Consider the following 16276-nt stretch of genomic DNA (forward strand, 5'->3'; position numbering starts at 1 on the left):
GTAATGGTTTTTATACTGTAGAAACTGTATATTCTATCGGCCTTCACCAACCCTACACCTAACCCTAACCCTCACAGGAGACTTTGTGCATTTTTAATTTCTCAAAAAAACTCATTCTGTATAATTTATAAGCGTTTTGAAAAATGGGGAGTCACCCTCTCCTTGTAATACCTGTGTCATACCCATGTCATTATACAAAGTTGTGTCCTAATATGCCACAAAACCAAGAACACACACACACACACATATATATATTTATTCAAATACCAAAAGCTATATATACAGCATATATACATTTTCAAATACTAAATAAATTAAACTTAGTTATAAAATGTTTACATGATTCTATCTATCTATCTATCTATCTATCTATCTATCTATCTATCTATCTATCTATCTATCTATCTATCTATCTATCTTTCTATCTATCTATCTATCTATCTATCTATCTATCTATCTATCTATCTATCTATCTATCTATCTATCTATCTATCTATCCTTCCAGAATGTTATGCTTTATAACAAACTTTGCATTAAAACTGTGGATGAAAGCCCAGCTATTGAAAATATAATTTTTCTTAGTATTGATTTGCCTCCACCATGATTCTTCAATTGACTTGGTGCCAACTCAGAAAGTCTGGCCTTAAATGCAATCCAGAGTTTCCCACCGGTACGAGTTGCAGTCGCGTTCATCTCGTAAATACGGCCATTCCGACATGACTTGAAGTCAGCGGCCCCATATGGAGGGGTGAAAAGTCTGCGTGTGAGGCCAGCTGGTCATTCATTCACACTTTCCTGCTGTGCAGTTTGACTGAGGGTCAACACACTGGTCCCTCAGGAATCCTCCCGCTTCAGCCCGGCCCCTTTCGGCTCTCCGATCCCGCTGCGACCGCGACCCTCTGCTGCCCTGGCACCGGCCGAGAGGGAGGGGCCCGACCTGTCTGTCATCGTGATGGACGGCCCTGCCGCACGTCTATAAACTTTAATAGGTCTTGTCAGCGCACGCCAAGCTGCTTGGCAGGTATGAAACACATGCCAGTTGCCAGCATCCACCATGACAGTGGGATTTATTTGATTTTCCCTCACGCCTGCGGCCTGAGTGTGAAGACCTTCACATTCTCCAGGAAAAAGAAAAGCTTTTGTTAGGATGGTTTGTGTCAGCCTGCCTGCAGTAATATAAATTCTGACTGTTTGAGAACCAGGCACGTCCTTCAAACACGGATGAAGCCAAGCAAACTGGGAACTTCACGCAAAAGAGGGTTACAGAAAGAACGTGGAACAGCAGAGAAGCAAAAAATAACAACGTTTGATTGTTTGCAATACATTAAGGCAGTGGCTCTCAAATTTTTTGTGCAATGCCCGCTTTATAAGTAGAATAACTAAAACTACTGAAATAACAAGCACATTATTTACATGTATCCATTTATCTGAAATGTACAAATGAGAAAGAGAGATAACATTCTGTACTTTCTTTCAGCTTTATATATATATATATATATATATGTATAACAATATGAAAAGGAAATATTGTAATGTAGTCAACCTTGCATAATTGCAAGAAATTTTATAATCTTATCTATAAATGAGGGGAAAATAGCGCCCTATGATACATGCAGTAAAGTACATTTTCTAGATTTTCCTTTCAGTTTTATATATTTTTCTGACGAATAACGGAACAGGTTTTATTTTAACAGATTGTACAGTTTTGCTAAATAATAAAGTTAGATGATAAAAAAAGGAAAAAAAAAGTATTTTGTCACGAGATCAACATTGTTCTGTAATTTTCTGTAAATTGCACTGTAAAAATATAAAGTATTTACATTTTATAAAATGGGTATTCTGAGATAAAAACGATAAATATAGAGATAAAAATATTGCTTTGCATGAGCAATATGACAGAAACAGGTTAACTGAAATACTGCCATCTCTACATTCAGATCTGCATGATCAATACCAGAGAAGAAAGTGCTGGAAATTTCAAGAGCCTATTTCGAGTGGTTACTTTACTAGAAGGCCATAACTGAGCAGCCCTAACAGAGCTGATTACAGTTCACGCTAATGCAGCCTTGCATGAAATGAATGCAGTGACCTAACAAACATTCAGAAAATTCTGGAAATCAGCCTCAGACCACATAGGTAAAAGCAAGCATGTTTACTGTAGCTGTTGGGTAAACACAGAGAAAAACCTCATGGTGACTGGCAACAATTAGCTTATTAGTGCGTTGTTTATCATATAATTGCTAATGAGCACAATTTGAGAACAACATCTGCTCGCACACATCCATCAGTGAATGACCGCAGAGTCCAAGCATCGTCCGCCAGCTATTTAACCAGTCAAAGGAACTGATCAGCAGCTTTGACTCATTTTCCAAGGAAACACAATCCTCATTATAACAGCGCCTCCTGTGCTTTACCTGCCTTTAAAACGAGGAAGTATATTTGACACTCCAGTCCAGGCAGTTAAACGCTCAATATAAAGATACAGTCACACAGGAGAGTCTCGCTCCATGGACAGCAGGGGACCCTGGGTCTTTCAGGGGTTCGACAGCGGTTCGCTTAAGTTTGTCAATAAGCAATCTAAGCCCCTTATGTAACAACATCATGGTGGGAGGTTACTTAACATTTAACAGCCTTCATAGAACTATACAGTACGTACATATATAGGAGCCTATACTAGTATTCATTGGAATATACTTATGGGTTATGATGACGTACAAAAACATTATATATATAACCACAAAACACCAAATAAAAAGTCTTACTGACGATTGTATTAAAGCGAGTTTACTTCAGAGTGAAAACAGCCTTGGGCATGAATGGGTGAAGCAGGCGTGTAGAGGTTGGGGTATCTGGAGCACCTGTTATCCCATGAGTCTCTAGTTCAAACACGCTCTCGAAGGCTCTCAGACTCTATCCACATCATCTACTCGCTGCCCTGAACTTCACCTCCGGTACAATGCGGGCTTGAATGCAATGATAAAACACCTGCTTCCTGCCATACTGATTACAGTCCGTGCTTTTGTTTCTTATTATCTTCTCTCTGGCCTGAGCTGAGCTTCTCGGGGCATTTGTGACGTCCTGCAAGGGTCATCAAGTGACCGTGTGCTTCGACTGAATGGGTGCCATGGAAAACATGCATATTACTTTACAAGAAACGAGCATCTAAACAAGGCCTACAATTTTCTCGTTGGACACAAAAGGATGAGACGAGCCAAATAACATGCATGAAACATTGCATATTAAAACAATGTGTGCACAGAGGGAGTATTTGTACAGAAATGATAAAGATATATGATAAAAACTTAATATTATATAATATAATATAAATCTTACAATAATATTAAAATGACAGAAAAAAAATCTATATGACACTGTTTATTCATTCTATTTATTAAATTATTAAATATAATGCAAACATTAAGGATTTTTAAATATTAATTATTTCAGTAATATTGTAACTATAATTTTAAACAATAGTATACAGAATATATATATATATATATATATATATATATATATATATATATATATATATATATATATAGGTATATTGTATTTATAATATTTTTGTTATAATTCTAATAATATAATAATATACATTAATATAATATACAAAAATAATAATAATAATATTTAGAAATGTCAGCCAAAAAAGTTTACTCTGTTACAGTTAAAAGTTTATATTATGATATTTAATCTACAAACAATAATTCTTAAAAATTATAAACAATGCATTTTTAAATATTATAGATTACAATATTTCTGTTGTTTTAAATATACAATTATTATTATTTTTGTTATAAGATTATACAGGAAATAATTACATTTTTGTTGCATTATAATATAAAAATAATACAATATTAATCTAATAAAAAATTACAACAGGTATATTCTACTCTGTAGTATTGAAAGATAATATTGCATTATGTTTAATAACTGTAATTATTATTAAACATAATGTAGATATAATGGAGTAGAGTATACAAACAAAATACAGATATTCTAAAAAAAATCTAAAATAAATGTTAAAATAAAAATTTAATTATCTAATGATAATAATATTAAAAAGCATGTAATAATATTTATCATATCTAATTATATTTAAAGATCATGTTATTATGTTTAATACCTCTAACACCTGCTGGTAATCACATACATGCCATAATGATATATATATATATATATATATATATATCGTAAATATATCCTTATATGAATAAACTTATATAATTAAATATTAAAATGTATGCATTTAGCAGACGCTTTTATCCAAAGCGACTTACAGTGCATTCATTTTTATTTTTTTAACCTAACTGGCCTGCAACTCCTTGGGAATTGAACCCAAAACCTTGTGCTGCTAACGCAATGCTCTACAACTTGAGCCACAGGAACACATATGAAATTTAAAATATAACAAAAAGAAATCCTTCCATTACTTTAGAAGAAATGTATATCTAAACAAAGCCTTCAGTTTTAATAGCTGGAGTGTAAGGGCTGAGATGAGACATATTAAAATGTCATGTGAGGACAGAAGTATCTAATGTGGTACAAGCTGCTCTGAGTGTCCAATGCTCTTTGGGAAGTCGTTCCTTTCACTCTGAAATCAGACTTTGACTTTCTGACAGAAGCTTCCTCTGTACTTTGTGCTCCTAATTTCCTTTGATTACTTAAAGTCTGTCTCTGTCTCTCTGGCCGTCAGTGACCCCGTCTGAGAGAGGTGTGAAACTAACTGCTTTCAGATGGGCCGCTGGTAGCGTCTGAGAGCGAGCGTGAGATACTCTGAGCCCCCTCTCAACATCCCTCCAGGGAGTGCACTCGATAGGCAGCTGAAACGGGCCCTTACTGAGCAGTTTTGCTTGCTCAGAGTCTCCGTCTCCTCTATCCTTTTCCTGCTATGACAACAAAGCTTCCCATGGGGCAAACTGCAGATGAAGGCAGCGCCAGGCAGGCCTGCAGACTCACAGTCTCAATTCTGGTGCAGGTAAACCGATTATGATTATTGCATTAAGGCTGCCAGTGCGCGCTTCTCCTCTAAAGCAAACAGCTCCGCTTCAGTTAGTGCAGATATTTCCTGACAAGCCTACCACTGTGGAGATATGTGCTTCATTCCTTTCTCATGTACATGGACGGGTCAGACTAGCTGTTCATTTTTACTGGTCGATTAGTCATTCAGAAAAAAATATTAATACAATCACAGGAGGTGGTGTGGGCAATGACATTTTGCTTATACTATAATCACAACAGCTTCCCTAATTAACTGACTATGCATAGACTAGCTTCTGTCTCATCTGAATTAAAATGGTTTAATTAAATCTGCACCTCCCTTTAATGATGATTAATACTGTGTTTACTTAAGATATATATATATATATATATATATATATATATATATATATATATATATATATATATATATAAAATATACATATATAACTTTATATAATATATAATTATATAAAGTCTGAATATATAAATGCAAATTGTGACTACACAGATGTAAATCAGAATATATAAAAAAAATCCTGAAAAATCCTGTATTTATATATTGATTTAAAGTTATGTAGTTTTCTGTTTGGTGCTATATATATATATATATATATATATATATATAGTATATTTTATCCCTCTATCTCTATATATCTTATCTATATTATATTAATATACATTATTAGTATAATATATAAATACAAATAACGATAATAATGATTAGAAAAAGAAATATTACACCATATTAAATATCCAAATATTACTTGATCTATTATTTTAATAATGAGATGACAAGATGATAATAATAATAATTTAACAGTTAGTAACAAATAAAAAGTTAAAATATATAACTGTTATTGTAGTAATAAAGGAAGCAATGAAAAATATTACGTTAACAAATCAGGTGAGCTCTGGGTTGAATAAACAGAACAGGTTAATATAAATAAGATAATAATAAAATATTAAAGTATTTTTACTGTATTGTAGAGCACAGATTTGATATATTATTTTCTTTTTAGTGGAAAAAATATCTCTTATTTAGATGAATATTTTGTGAATAATATTTGCTGAAACTTCTGCTTTGCAACACAGCAATACAGTAATTTTTTAATAAAATATATTTTAAATTGAAAACTTTTTTAAATAGCTATAATATGACTTTTTCTGTACTTTAAGAGTTGAAATTACTGTGGTATACCAAATATGTCAACTAGTGCCAGCGCTAATCAACATACGCCTAATTCCTGGAGCAGAAGACACAGAGAGCACACAAGCTCCATCGTGCTGTCTAATTATCCTGTTTATTTTCCTCTCATCCTCAGAAACGGAGTAGAGCCAGCTCACTTTTACTGTTCCAGGAGCGTATTTCCAGGCTTGTCTCTAGAGCTTCAGTAACAGCAGGAGCGAGGCCTGTCCTCTCATCTGACCGTAAGAGTCCAGCTCCGCACACAAACTCCCAGCGCTCAGCAAAGCCAAGCCGTAGAAACCCAGCGCAAGTGTAAATGTCGGGATCCACGCGGGCTATTGAACGTGTTTTAGAGGCTCACTGGGTCTGTGTGGATGGTTTCAACAGGTCCTGCTCTCCTTGTTCAGTCTCTCTCGAACACACTGAAAGCCTGTCACTTCACTTAAAACTGTTTTGGTATGTTCCTCTGTCAAACAGATCAACTAAACATGACTGACCACTCTATTTTTAGAAAGACACCATGAGGACTGTATTAATTCTTGTGAAGAAACCATATTAAATATACGAATAAAACTAAACAAAAGCCACTTTACACATGGAGCTGCAGAAGGTCCCTGTTACAGATCTGTAATCTATTCTTATTTTTGGATCTCCGCCGGATTTCTATTTCTAATTCTATTTACTTTAATCATAACTTGTTTGAGAAGCTCATATCATGAGGAATCTCTCACTACAGTAAATAGCAGAAAAACTAAAAATAAAGGGCTCACAGAGACGATAGAAAATGGTCATTAGAAACTATATAACTGTTAAAAGTTATTATAAAGTATGAACAAAGGAAGAAAAAAAAATATGAGGGGAGATAATAATTTATACTTCAGCATGCTTAACTTTAAATATTATATATGTGACCCTGGAGCACAAAACCAGTCTTAAGTTGCTAGGGTATATTTTTTGCAATAGCCAAAAAAACTTTGTATGGGTTAAAATTATAGATTTTTCTTTTATGCCAAAAATCATTAGGATATTAAGTAAAGATCATGTTCCATGAAGATATTTTGTAAATTTCCTACCGTAAATAGATCAAAACTTATTTTTTGATTAGTAATATGCATTGCTAAGAATTCATCTGGACAAATTCAAAGGCTATTTTCTCAGTATTTAGATTTTTTTTGCATCCTCAGATTCCAGATTTTCAAATAATTGTATCTCAGCCAAAGATTGTCCGATCCTAATAAACCAGACATCAATGGAAAGCTCATTTATTCAGCTTTCAGATGGTGTATAAATCATAAATCGACAATTAAGTCTGGTGTTGTGGTCCACAGTGACATATAGAATAAAAGATTAGTATCTGTTAATAATATCAGTTAAAATATGTTTAAATAGTGTCAATGGAATATATATTTAAATGTAAAATATATTTTAACTTTCAAATACCAATGTTACAAAATGTACTTCAAGAATAAAGGAAACATGTTTATAACCGTATTATGAATTTTTTTTTTTGTTTACTTTTGTAACTAAAATACAATAAAAAAATGGCCACAATATATGAGAAAATATGATCACTAAAAATATTATAGTAACGAAAAAAAAAAAAGATTAAATATATAGATTTTTTTAAGAAGTGGAGTTTAGTTATTATTTTTAGTTGGTACATTACTGTAATTAGTAATAGCAATAATATTAATATTATTAAATGTAAATATATTAGGGCTAGGCAAGTTAACGAGTTATCGCGTTAACACATTAATCAGTTAACTCCGACAATTACTGTATCGCGCATTAACAGTTTTTATTAAAAGATGTTAAACTTTAAAAAAAAAAATTATGTGAAAATGTATGCATTTCATGATTTTAATTAATTATACATGCTTTTTGATTCATCAAATTTAATTTAACTATTTAAAAAAGTCAAGAAAAATTCTAACGAATTTAGGAAAAAATTAAAACTGATTTCGTAGGGCCCTACATATATGTATGTATGTTTTTGCCATATGGGGAGAGTAGGGGTGAACCAGACAGACAGCTCAAAATCTCCAAGAAAGTATAGAGATGGAGATTCAAAAGTCTAGGGAGCATTACAGGCCTAATATTTGGTTGTACTATAGTATTTTTTGCTGGTTAGAGTACCACATATTTATCTTAGCTAATGTCAAGCTCTACTGAAATCATCTGAGGATGTATGCATTAAGCTGCTGCCTATGTAGACTGCTCCAAAACGCTCACTTACAGTATTGTTCAAAATAATAGCAGTACAATGTGACTAACCAGAATAATCAAGGTTTTTCGTATATTTTTTTATTGCTACGTGGCAAACAAGTTACCAGTAGGTTCAGTAGATTCTCAGAAAACAAATGAGACCCAGCATTCATGATATACACGCTCTTAAGGCTGTGCAATTGGGCAATTAGTTGAATTAGTTGAAAGGGGTGTGTTCAAAAAAATAGCAGTGTGGCATTCAATCACTGAGGTCATCAATTTTGTGAAGAAACAGGTGTGAATCAGGTGGCCCCTATTTAAGGATGAAGCCAACACTTGTTGTACATGCATTTGAAAGCTGAGGAAAATGGGTCGTTCAAGACATTGTTCAGAAGAACAGCGTACTTTGATTAAAAAGTTGATTAGAGAGGGGAAAACCTATAAAGAGGTGCAAAAAATGATAGGCTGTTCAGCTAAAATGATCTCCAATGCCTTAAAATGGAGAGCAAAACCAGAGAGACGTGGAAGAAAAAACGGAAGACAACCATCAAAATGGATAGAAGAATAACCAGAATGGCAAAGGCTCAGCCAATGATCACCTCCAGGATGATCAAAGACAGTCTGGAGTTACCTGTAAGTACTGTGACAGTTAGAAGACGTCTGTGTGAAGCTAATCTATTTTCAAGAATCCCCCGCAAAGTCCCTCTGTTAAAAAAAAGGCATGTGCAGAAGAGGTTACAATTTGCCAAAGAACACATCAACTGGCCTAAAGAGAAATGGAGGAACATTTTGTGGACTGATGGGAGTAAAATTGTTCTTTTTGGGTCCAAGGGCCACAGGCAGTTTGTGAGACGACCCCCAAACTCTGAATTCAAGCCACAGTACACAGTGAAGACAGTGAAGCATGGAGGTGCAAGCATCATGATATGGGCATGTTTCTCCTACTATGGTGTTGGGCCTATTTATCGCATACCAGGGATCATGGATCAGTTTGCATATGTTAAAATACTTGAAGAGGTCATGTTGCCCTATGCTGAAGAGGACATGCCCTTGAAATGGTTGTTTCAACAAGACAATGACCCAAAACACACTAGTAAACGGGCAAAGTCTTGGTTCCAAACCAACAAAATTAATGTTATGGAGTGGCCAGCCCAATCTCCAGACCTTAATCCAATTGAGAACTTGTGGGGTGATATCAAAAATGCTGTTTCTGAAGCAAAACCAAGAAATGTGAATGAATTGTGGAATGTTGTTAAAGAATCATGGAGTGGAATAACAGCTGAGAGGTGCCACAAGTTGGTTGACTCCATGCCACACAGATGTCAAGCAGTTTAAAAAAACTGTGGTCATACAACTAAATATTAGTTTAGTGATTCAAAGGATTGCTAAATCCCAGAAAAAAAAAATGTTTGTACAAAATAGTTTTGAGTTTGTACAGTCAAAGGTAGACACTGCTATTTTTTTGAACACACCCCTTTCAACTAATTGCCCAATTGCACAGCCTTAAGAGCGTGCATATCATGAATGCTGGGTCTTGTTTGTTTTCTGACAATCTACTGAACCTACTGGTAACTTGTTTGCCACGTAGCAATAAAAAATATACTAAAAACCTTGATTATTCTGGTTAGTCACATTGTACTGCTATTATTTTGAACAATACTGTATGAGGTTCATTTAGATTTAGTGAGCTGTTTAGACAGCGAGGAAGAGCCAAAATGAGAGCTAGTTTGATTTAGAAACTGAAAGGAAGGCTCTGAATGAAAGAAGATAAATAGAAAGAACAGCAGTGAAGATGAGAGATGGAAACATAAAAGAAATGATTCTTCCTCTGACACAGAGACAAGCAGATAAATGACGCCCTACAGCTTCATTTGTCTTGTTTGTGTGCGTGCGGACAGTGAAGCGTTTGCTATTCTTTCCCTCCCATCCTCAGGCTGGATTATGACCGTGTCGGCTGAACCTTGGTGGCTGGCCAGCACAAAGGGAGTGCTGCTAACTACACACCCTGACAAACATCTAGTCTGTGACACCCTAGACAAAAACTGGGTGGGAGGAAAGAGGAGAGAGCTTGACGAAACGGGGCCCAGAGAGACAGAGGTTCAGTTCACCTGATGGATCCTCACTGTTAAATCAGCTCGCAGAATTACTGGGCAAAACAAATGAGGGTGTCAAACACATGTTCCTTGCACTCAAAGCCAAGTAGATGACACACAATGGTGCTCGAGATCTTTTTGTAAAACTTTAACTATTTATAACTTGGCACACCGCCTTTAAAACACAAAATTCATGGTGTAAGACACTGTAAAATGATGTCCACCTGACATCTATTATAATTATTATATATTAAATTATATTATAATCTACAATTATGCCTAGCTTAGACAACTCTTTCACTGGGGATTGTGTCGAATTTTTAACTTATAAAAATAATTTGACTTTTTTTGCTTTAAATTAGTCTCATCTTAAATGTTAAATATTAAAAATAATAAACTGCACCTTTCATTAAAAATAAGTTATATATAAAGTAGTGCTGTCAAACGATTAATCGTTTACATTTGTTTACATAATATATGCATAGGCTCAGTGGTAGAGCATTGCGTTACAAGTGCAAAAGGTTGTGGGTTCAATTCCTAGGGAACACACATACTGGTAAAAAAATAAAAATATTCTAGTCTGAATGCACTGTAAGGCACTTTGGATAAAAGCATCTGCTAAATGCATAAACGTAAATGTAAATATGTGTATGTACTGTGTATATTTGTTATAAATAAACACAAATGCGCACACACACACACACACACACACACACACACATATATATATATATATATATATATATATATAATAAAAATTATTTCTACTAAATTGTGTGTGATTATAGAATTTTTGTAAATGTATTTTTTCAAAAAATTATAAAATATATTTTTCGATAATTTATTTTAAAAACAATCAAATGAAAATAAAACTTTTGACAAGAAAGGAAAGTGTAGGCAGGTTAGATTTGTAATTTCTGTTGCATAAAATGGCATCATCAAATGGCAGGACTATCTGATTATCCAAACAATGAAAGGGAGGAAATTAACTCCCAACTATTTTTTCAGTTCTTTTCAGTGTTTCAGGGTAAGTCAAATCTGAATAAAAAAAAATCAATATTTTCGAACACTGAAGGATGTTGTCACTTCTTCTCTTCCTCCATTCATACAGCCCTGTCCATCCCTGAGTCACCCCCCGTCTGATCTCCAGTCGGCTCTTACCTCGTTTCCAAGCAAAGCAGAAACACATGCTTCAGAGGCATCGCAAATGGCGGTGAGGTCGTGACCCCCCTCCAGCGCCAGCACCAGCCGGCCGCCGGCCAGCCCCATCAGCTGCTTGGTCAGGTAGCCAAAACCTGCCAAAGGGGGAGACAGGAAATACAAGAGGGGGTTATAGAGCACGCTCAGAAACCGGTGGCTGGCCTCTGATCAAAGGAACCAGAGTATTACATCACATTCTCTCTGTTAAAAAGACAGCACTCTGGATTTACTGGGCCTAAACGTATAATATGAGGCAGGTTTAATTTTAATAAATGTGGCTTAGTATTTTGGCTGCAGGCATCTTTTGATCTTTGTTTGAATATATGCATCGGACTATACCTCCTTTCCCCAGAGATTCACATTCAAGGCCGTCCTAGATGATTTTATTTTGTTTTAATTCTTCACTGGCACGAATGAGACGTTCTTCAGCATGTAAGAGAAGGAACCATCCAGCTCAGCTCAACCACTGAGAACCTGATACAACACTAACTGCAGCAGAGCTGGAGATCTGCTGCACATAAAGCAGTGCACATAAAGCGCTTGTGCACATCTCTCTTAAAGGGACAGTACTCCATCATCATTTTTGCATCCTGGTGTCATTTTAAACTCTAAGTTTGTATGGATGGACAAAAGGAGAAATTTAGAGAATGTTTATGCACCTTTTTTCCACACAAGAACATTTAATGTTGACCACATAAAAGCATCATAAAAATGCATTTTATTTCAATTATCTTTGTGGTCATAAAACAATAAATATATATGTATAAATTACTTTTTTTTTAAGAATCATTCATATACTATTAAAGTTTTGAACAAGGTTAGATTTATTTATTATTAACAACTTTATATATATATATATATATATATATATATATATATATATATATATATATATTTTTGTCTTAGTTAATTTAGTACTCCAAGTTAAAATAAATAAAAATGAAAAACGTTACGTTGACAATTCGCTGAAATACATTTTAGTTTTAAATATTATATTTCAGTCCTATTATTTCAGTGCTAATATTATATTTCAGTATTTTCTTTTAAGGTTTTAGTTTTGGTTAACTATAAAAACATTTTATCTTAAGGCCTCCTATTCAGCGAATAACAAATGCATTTCATTTAGTTTCTTCCACATAGCTGTCATATGACTTCACAAATATGGCATACAAATAACGCAGCCTATTTTTATGATTTGTTTTGTTCTTTTAAGAGATCACATGACATTTGGTCACTATGAACGGTCATATTAAACAAGACAAAAACAGAACAAGAAGTTTGGAACGACATGAGGGTGACTAAATAACATCAGAATTATTTAATGGGTGACTTGTTCCTTTAAGGTAAGCAGATAAATGAAAAACAAATGCCGTCACAGATCATCGAGCCATTCTTAGATCAGCTGAAGACTGAATCTGATTTAAAGTTACATTTAGATGCAAGAATGGTGCAAATTCAGACCGGACAACGTGTCTTTCTTTAGAGTCTGGGCAAATGTTTTGAAAGAACTGTGTTTCTACTTTTCGTTTCCAGCACTGACATATGGACAGCTTTCACCAGGAGATGTAATCTATAAGAGCCGGCCTTATGATCCCTCAAACAGGATAAAAGCAGCCTTTTGGACCCCAACAACAAATGCTGTACAATCATTAAATGTTTGATTTAGAAACAAGCCTGGAATGCCATCTTGATATTACGCACACATGGGAACAAAGAAGGAAAAACAGCAGGGATCTGGAAGTATGAGAAAGGATGACTGGTACAATCCCTCCCTTCTGGGATTAGACTTTGCACACAAGAGTGTGGTCTCTTGTTTTTGTGGTATTAGCACATGATAAATTTGACTGAAATGAAAGCTTTTCGACATGAGAAACGAGCGAGAGAGAGAGGAGTGGGACAAAGGCTGACTTCCACGTCAGTGACTCATCTTTTTGCTCCCAACCGCTTCATCCCACGAGAATCTCCCTAAGTACAGGGGAACGCAGAGCACTTACATTTGGCCGTGAGCTTGTATCCTCCCAGAGGTGGTGGATGCCCCTCCACAGCGTCGAAGCCTGAAGAAACCAGCACCACGTCTGGAGCGAACTCGTTCGCAATTGGCATCACCACCGTCCTTCAAAAACACAAAAACAAGAGCATGTGAGTTCGTGAAAGAATAGTTCAGCCAAAAACGAAAGTTCTCTCAATATTTATTCACCATCAGTTTTTCCGATCCTTTATTATTTACTTGGGTGGAGATATTTATAAGTAGTCTTTCCAACTATTGGGCACTTTTCTACCTCTCTGGACATGGAAAATAAAACCTCTTAAGACTAACCTTTCACATTTTCGCTAGTTTATTTTTTCTAATAACAATGAAAATGAAAAATGACAATTCCCATCACATTGTCCACTATAAGACATATTACGCATTGTGTTTAACAGAATTCTGTGATGGGAATTACATTTTAAACAAATCTTTTCTATACTGAAAAAAAAAAGAAGTTGCAAGTAAATGTCATAAATAATTTAAGAAATGGCAAGAAACATTGAATTAAACATGACATTTTCAAGTAGAAAGACTGAAATGGTATTTCCTTGTAAAACAGATTCCAAGAATCATTGCTTTATTTAAAACAACAAAAAAATCAGCTCGACTTTGTTAACACGCAACATTTACCATAATTGTTCTTTCTTTTCTTCGCGTCTCATTTTCATGTGCGAAAACTGACAAAAATAATTTTCAAGCAAAGAATGGTTTTAATACATCGACTCTTTCTTTAGATTATCATAGTTGGAAAACACATTTTTATTACAGATTTTAATGGTTTAAAATGGAAAGTCTAGGTCTTAAGAATGGTATGGTTGAAAGTTTGCAAGACTAAGTGCCAGATTTACTAAATGGGGCAAATTAGCGTTAGAGGGCAATTTTGTAAAAGCAACGATGGGAGAGGACAATTATGCAGGTGATTTACTGACAAAGTGCAAAATCTCATTCCATAAAAACCAGTGCAAATTATCGCCTGCACAAATTAATTTAAATACTCTCCTCTAATAAATTTACTGATAGAAAGGGAAATTCCTACAAATCCATATTCAATAAGGTAAGTCGCAAAATAACAGACCATGGCTTTTTGGCGCTGATTTCCACACTGAGTATCTTTAGTAAATCCTAACACGTTTTTTTTTTTTTTTTTTGCCAAATGAGGGTTATTGCTGGTGCAAGCTGATAATAAAATTGCCGCTAAATTTTAAAATACAACATTCATATAAAAAAATGAAAGTGCTGAGATCTGCTATTCTTAATTAAAAGTTAACAGAAAATTGAATGTTCTCGCTCTTTTTCCCATTCAATAAAAAATATAAAAGACATTTTAAGCAAGATTATCAATGACTGGTAACTTGATGTTCAATTAAAGCTATTCCATGATTTCTAAAATAATGTAGAAGTCATATAGACTACATTAATGATGTCTTTATGACGTTTTCATAGGTCCCGGCAGGGGCTCCCGAGTCGAATGCACAAAGTCTGGACTACCGAGGATGCACGTCCAAAATCAGCGAACTTTGTATTGAGAAACACGCATGGACTTACGTCACCAGACTAATCTTGCCTAATCTTCCCGGTACTTTACACCATGGTGGAAACACAGAAAGCAACAGGTCTGGGGGGAAAAAAAGTTCTGGGTAATTTCGGTGGAAACGCGGCATTCTTTTGTGTTTCACAAGGCATTAGGCTTTGGAATGACATAAGGCTGTGGAAATTATGTCAATTTTAGTTTTTGTGTGAACAATCCCTTAAAACATTCATGGCAAACAACCCAAAGATGACGAAGCAGTGCTTTTGTATGTTAAATATAGTCCAAACTCCCCCAAAACACCGGTTGCCATCATGGGAAGAGCAGAGACATTTAAATTCCAAGAAGCAAAAGTAGATTCAGCATGATTCATGGACCATTCTGTGGTGAAATTGCGATTCCTAAACCAAGATTGCCTGTTGCACAGACAGCCGTTGGACTCGCCGGCCTGGAGCTCAGAGGTTGTATGACAACATGACTGGGGTGTGTGATTGTGAAAACAATCCCAGCCGTTCTGTCTGTAAGACACACACACACATCTATGCATATGCACATGCACACACCCTCCAATTCAGTTTGTCTTGGCAATAGGGATCAGACTTTTTAAGGGTCATCAAAGCTCACATCGGAAGAAGACGACACGCACATTGATTAGGCGGAGGATATTCTGACTTTGAGTTTATGACTGCAGCCAGGCCCTGCATTCCTTCTGGGCTCACAGCTGTGAGGCTATATTAAGATGGCAGATTTCTCTTTCTGAACTGCAGCTGGAGAAATTGGATATATAACTGGACTTGGTTGGGCGGGTGGCTTGGCGCTCTTTGCTCCAGTGTAGGTGTAGTTGATTTGTGTAAGGCTCCATTTCAATGGTCTGTTAATAAAGATTCCCTGCAGCAGTTTACGGTAAAAATATACATATACACAGCAGGTAAAATAAGTATTGAACACGTCACTATTCATCTCAGTAAATATATTTCTAAAGGTGCTGTCGACATGACATTTTCACCACATGTCGGTAACAAGCCAAGTAATCATACATACAAAGAAAA

General features: G+C 35.1%; 1 protein-coding gene across 5 annotated transcripts in view; it reads right to left on the reverse strand.

The window, feature by feature from the left end:
• The window catches only part of LOC127964686 (histone deacetylase 4), a 202155-nt gene that overhangs the window by 9454 nt on the left and 176425 nt on the right, over positions 1-16276 (reverse strand). For all 5 annotated transcript variants that reach the window (XM_052564965.1, XM_052564967.1, XM_052564964.1 and 2 more), the window contains 2 exons: positions 13665-13783; positions 11632-11765 (listed from right to left, as the gene is read on the reverse strand). In XM_052564965.1, the coding sequence (XP_052420925.1) occupies positions 11632-11765; positions 13665-13783 (253 nt within the window). The remainder of the gene's footprint in view (positions 1-11631; positions 11766-13664; positions 13784-16276) is intronic.

The sequence above is a fragment of the Carassius gibelio genome, chromosome B9, assembly GCF_023724105.1.
Source record: "Carassius gibelio isolate Cgi1373 ecotype wild population from Czech Republic chromosome B9, carGib1.2-hapl.c, whole genome shotgun sequence".
Classification (NCBI taxonomy): Eukaryota; Metazoa; Chordata; class Actinopteri; order Cypriniformes; family Cyprinidae; genus Carassius; species Carassius gibelio.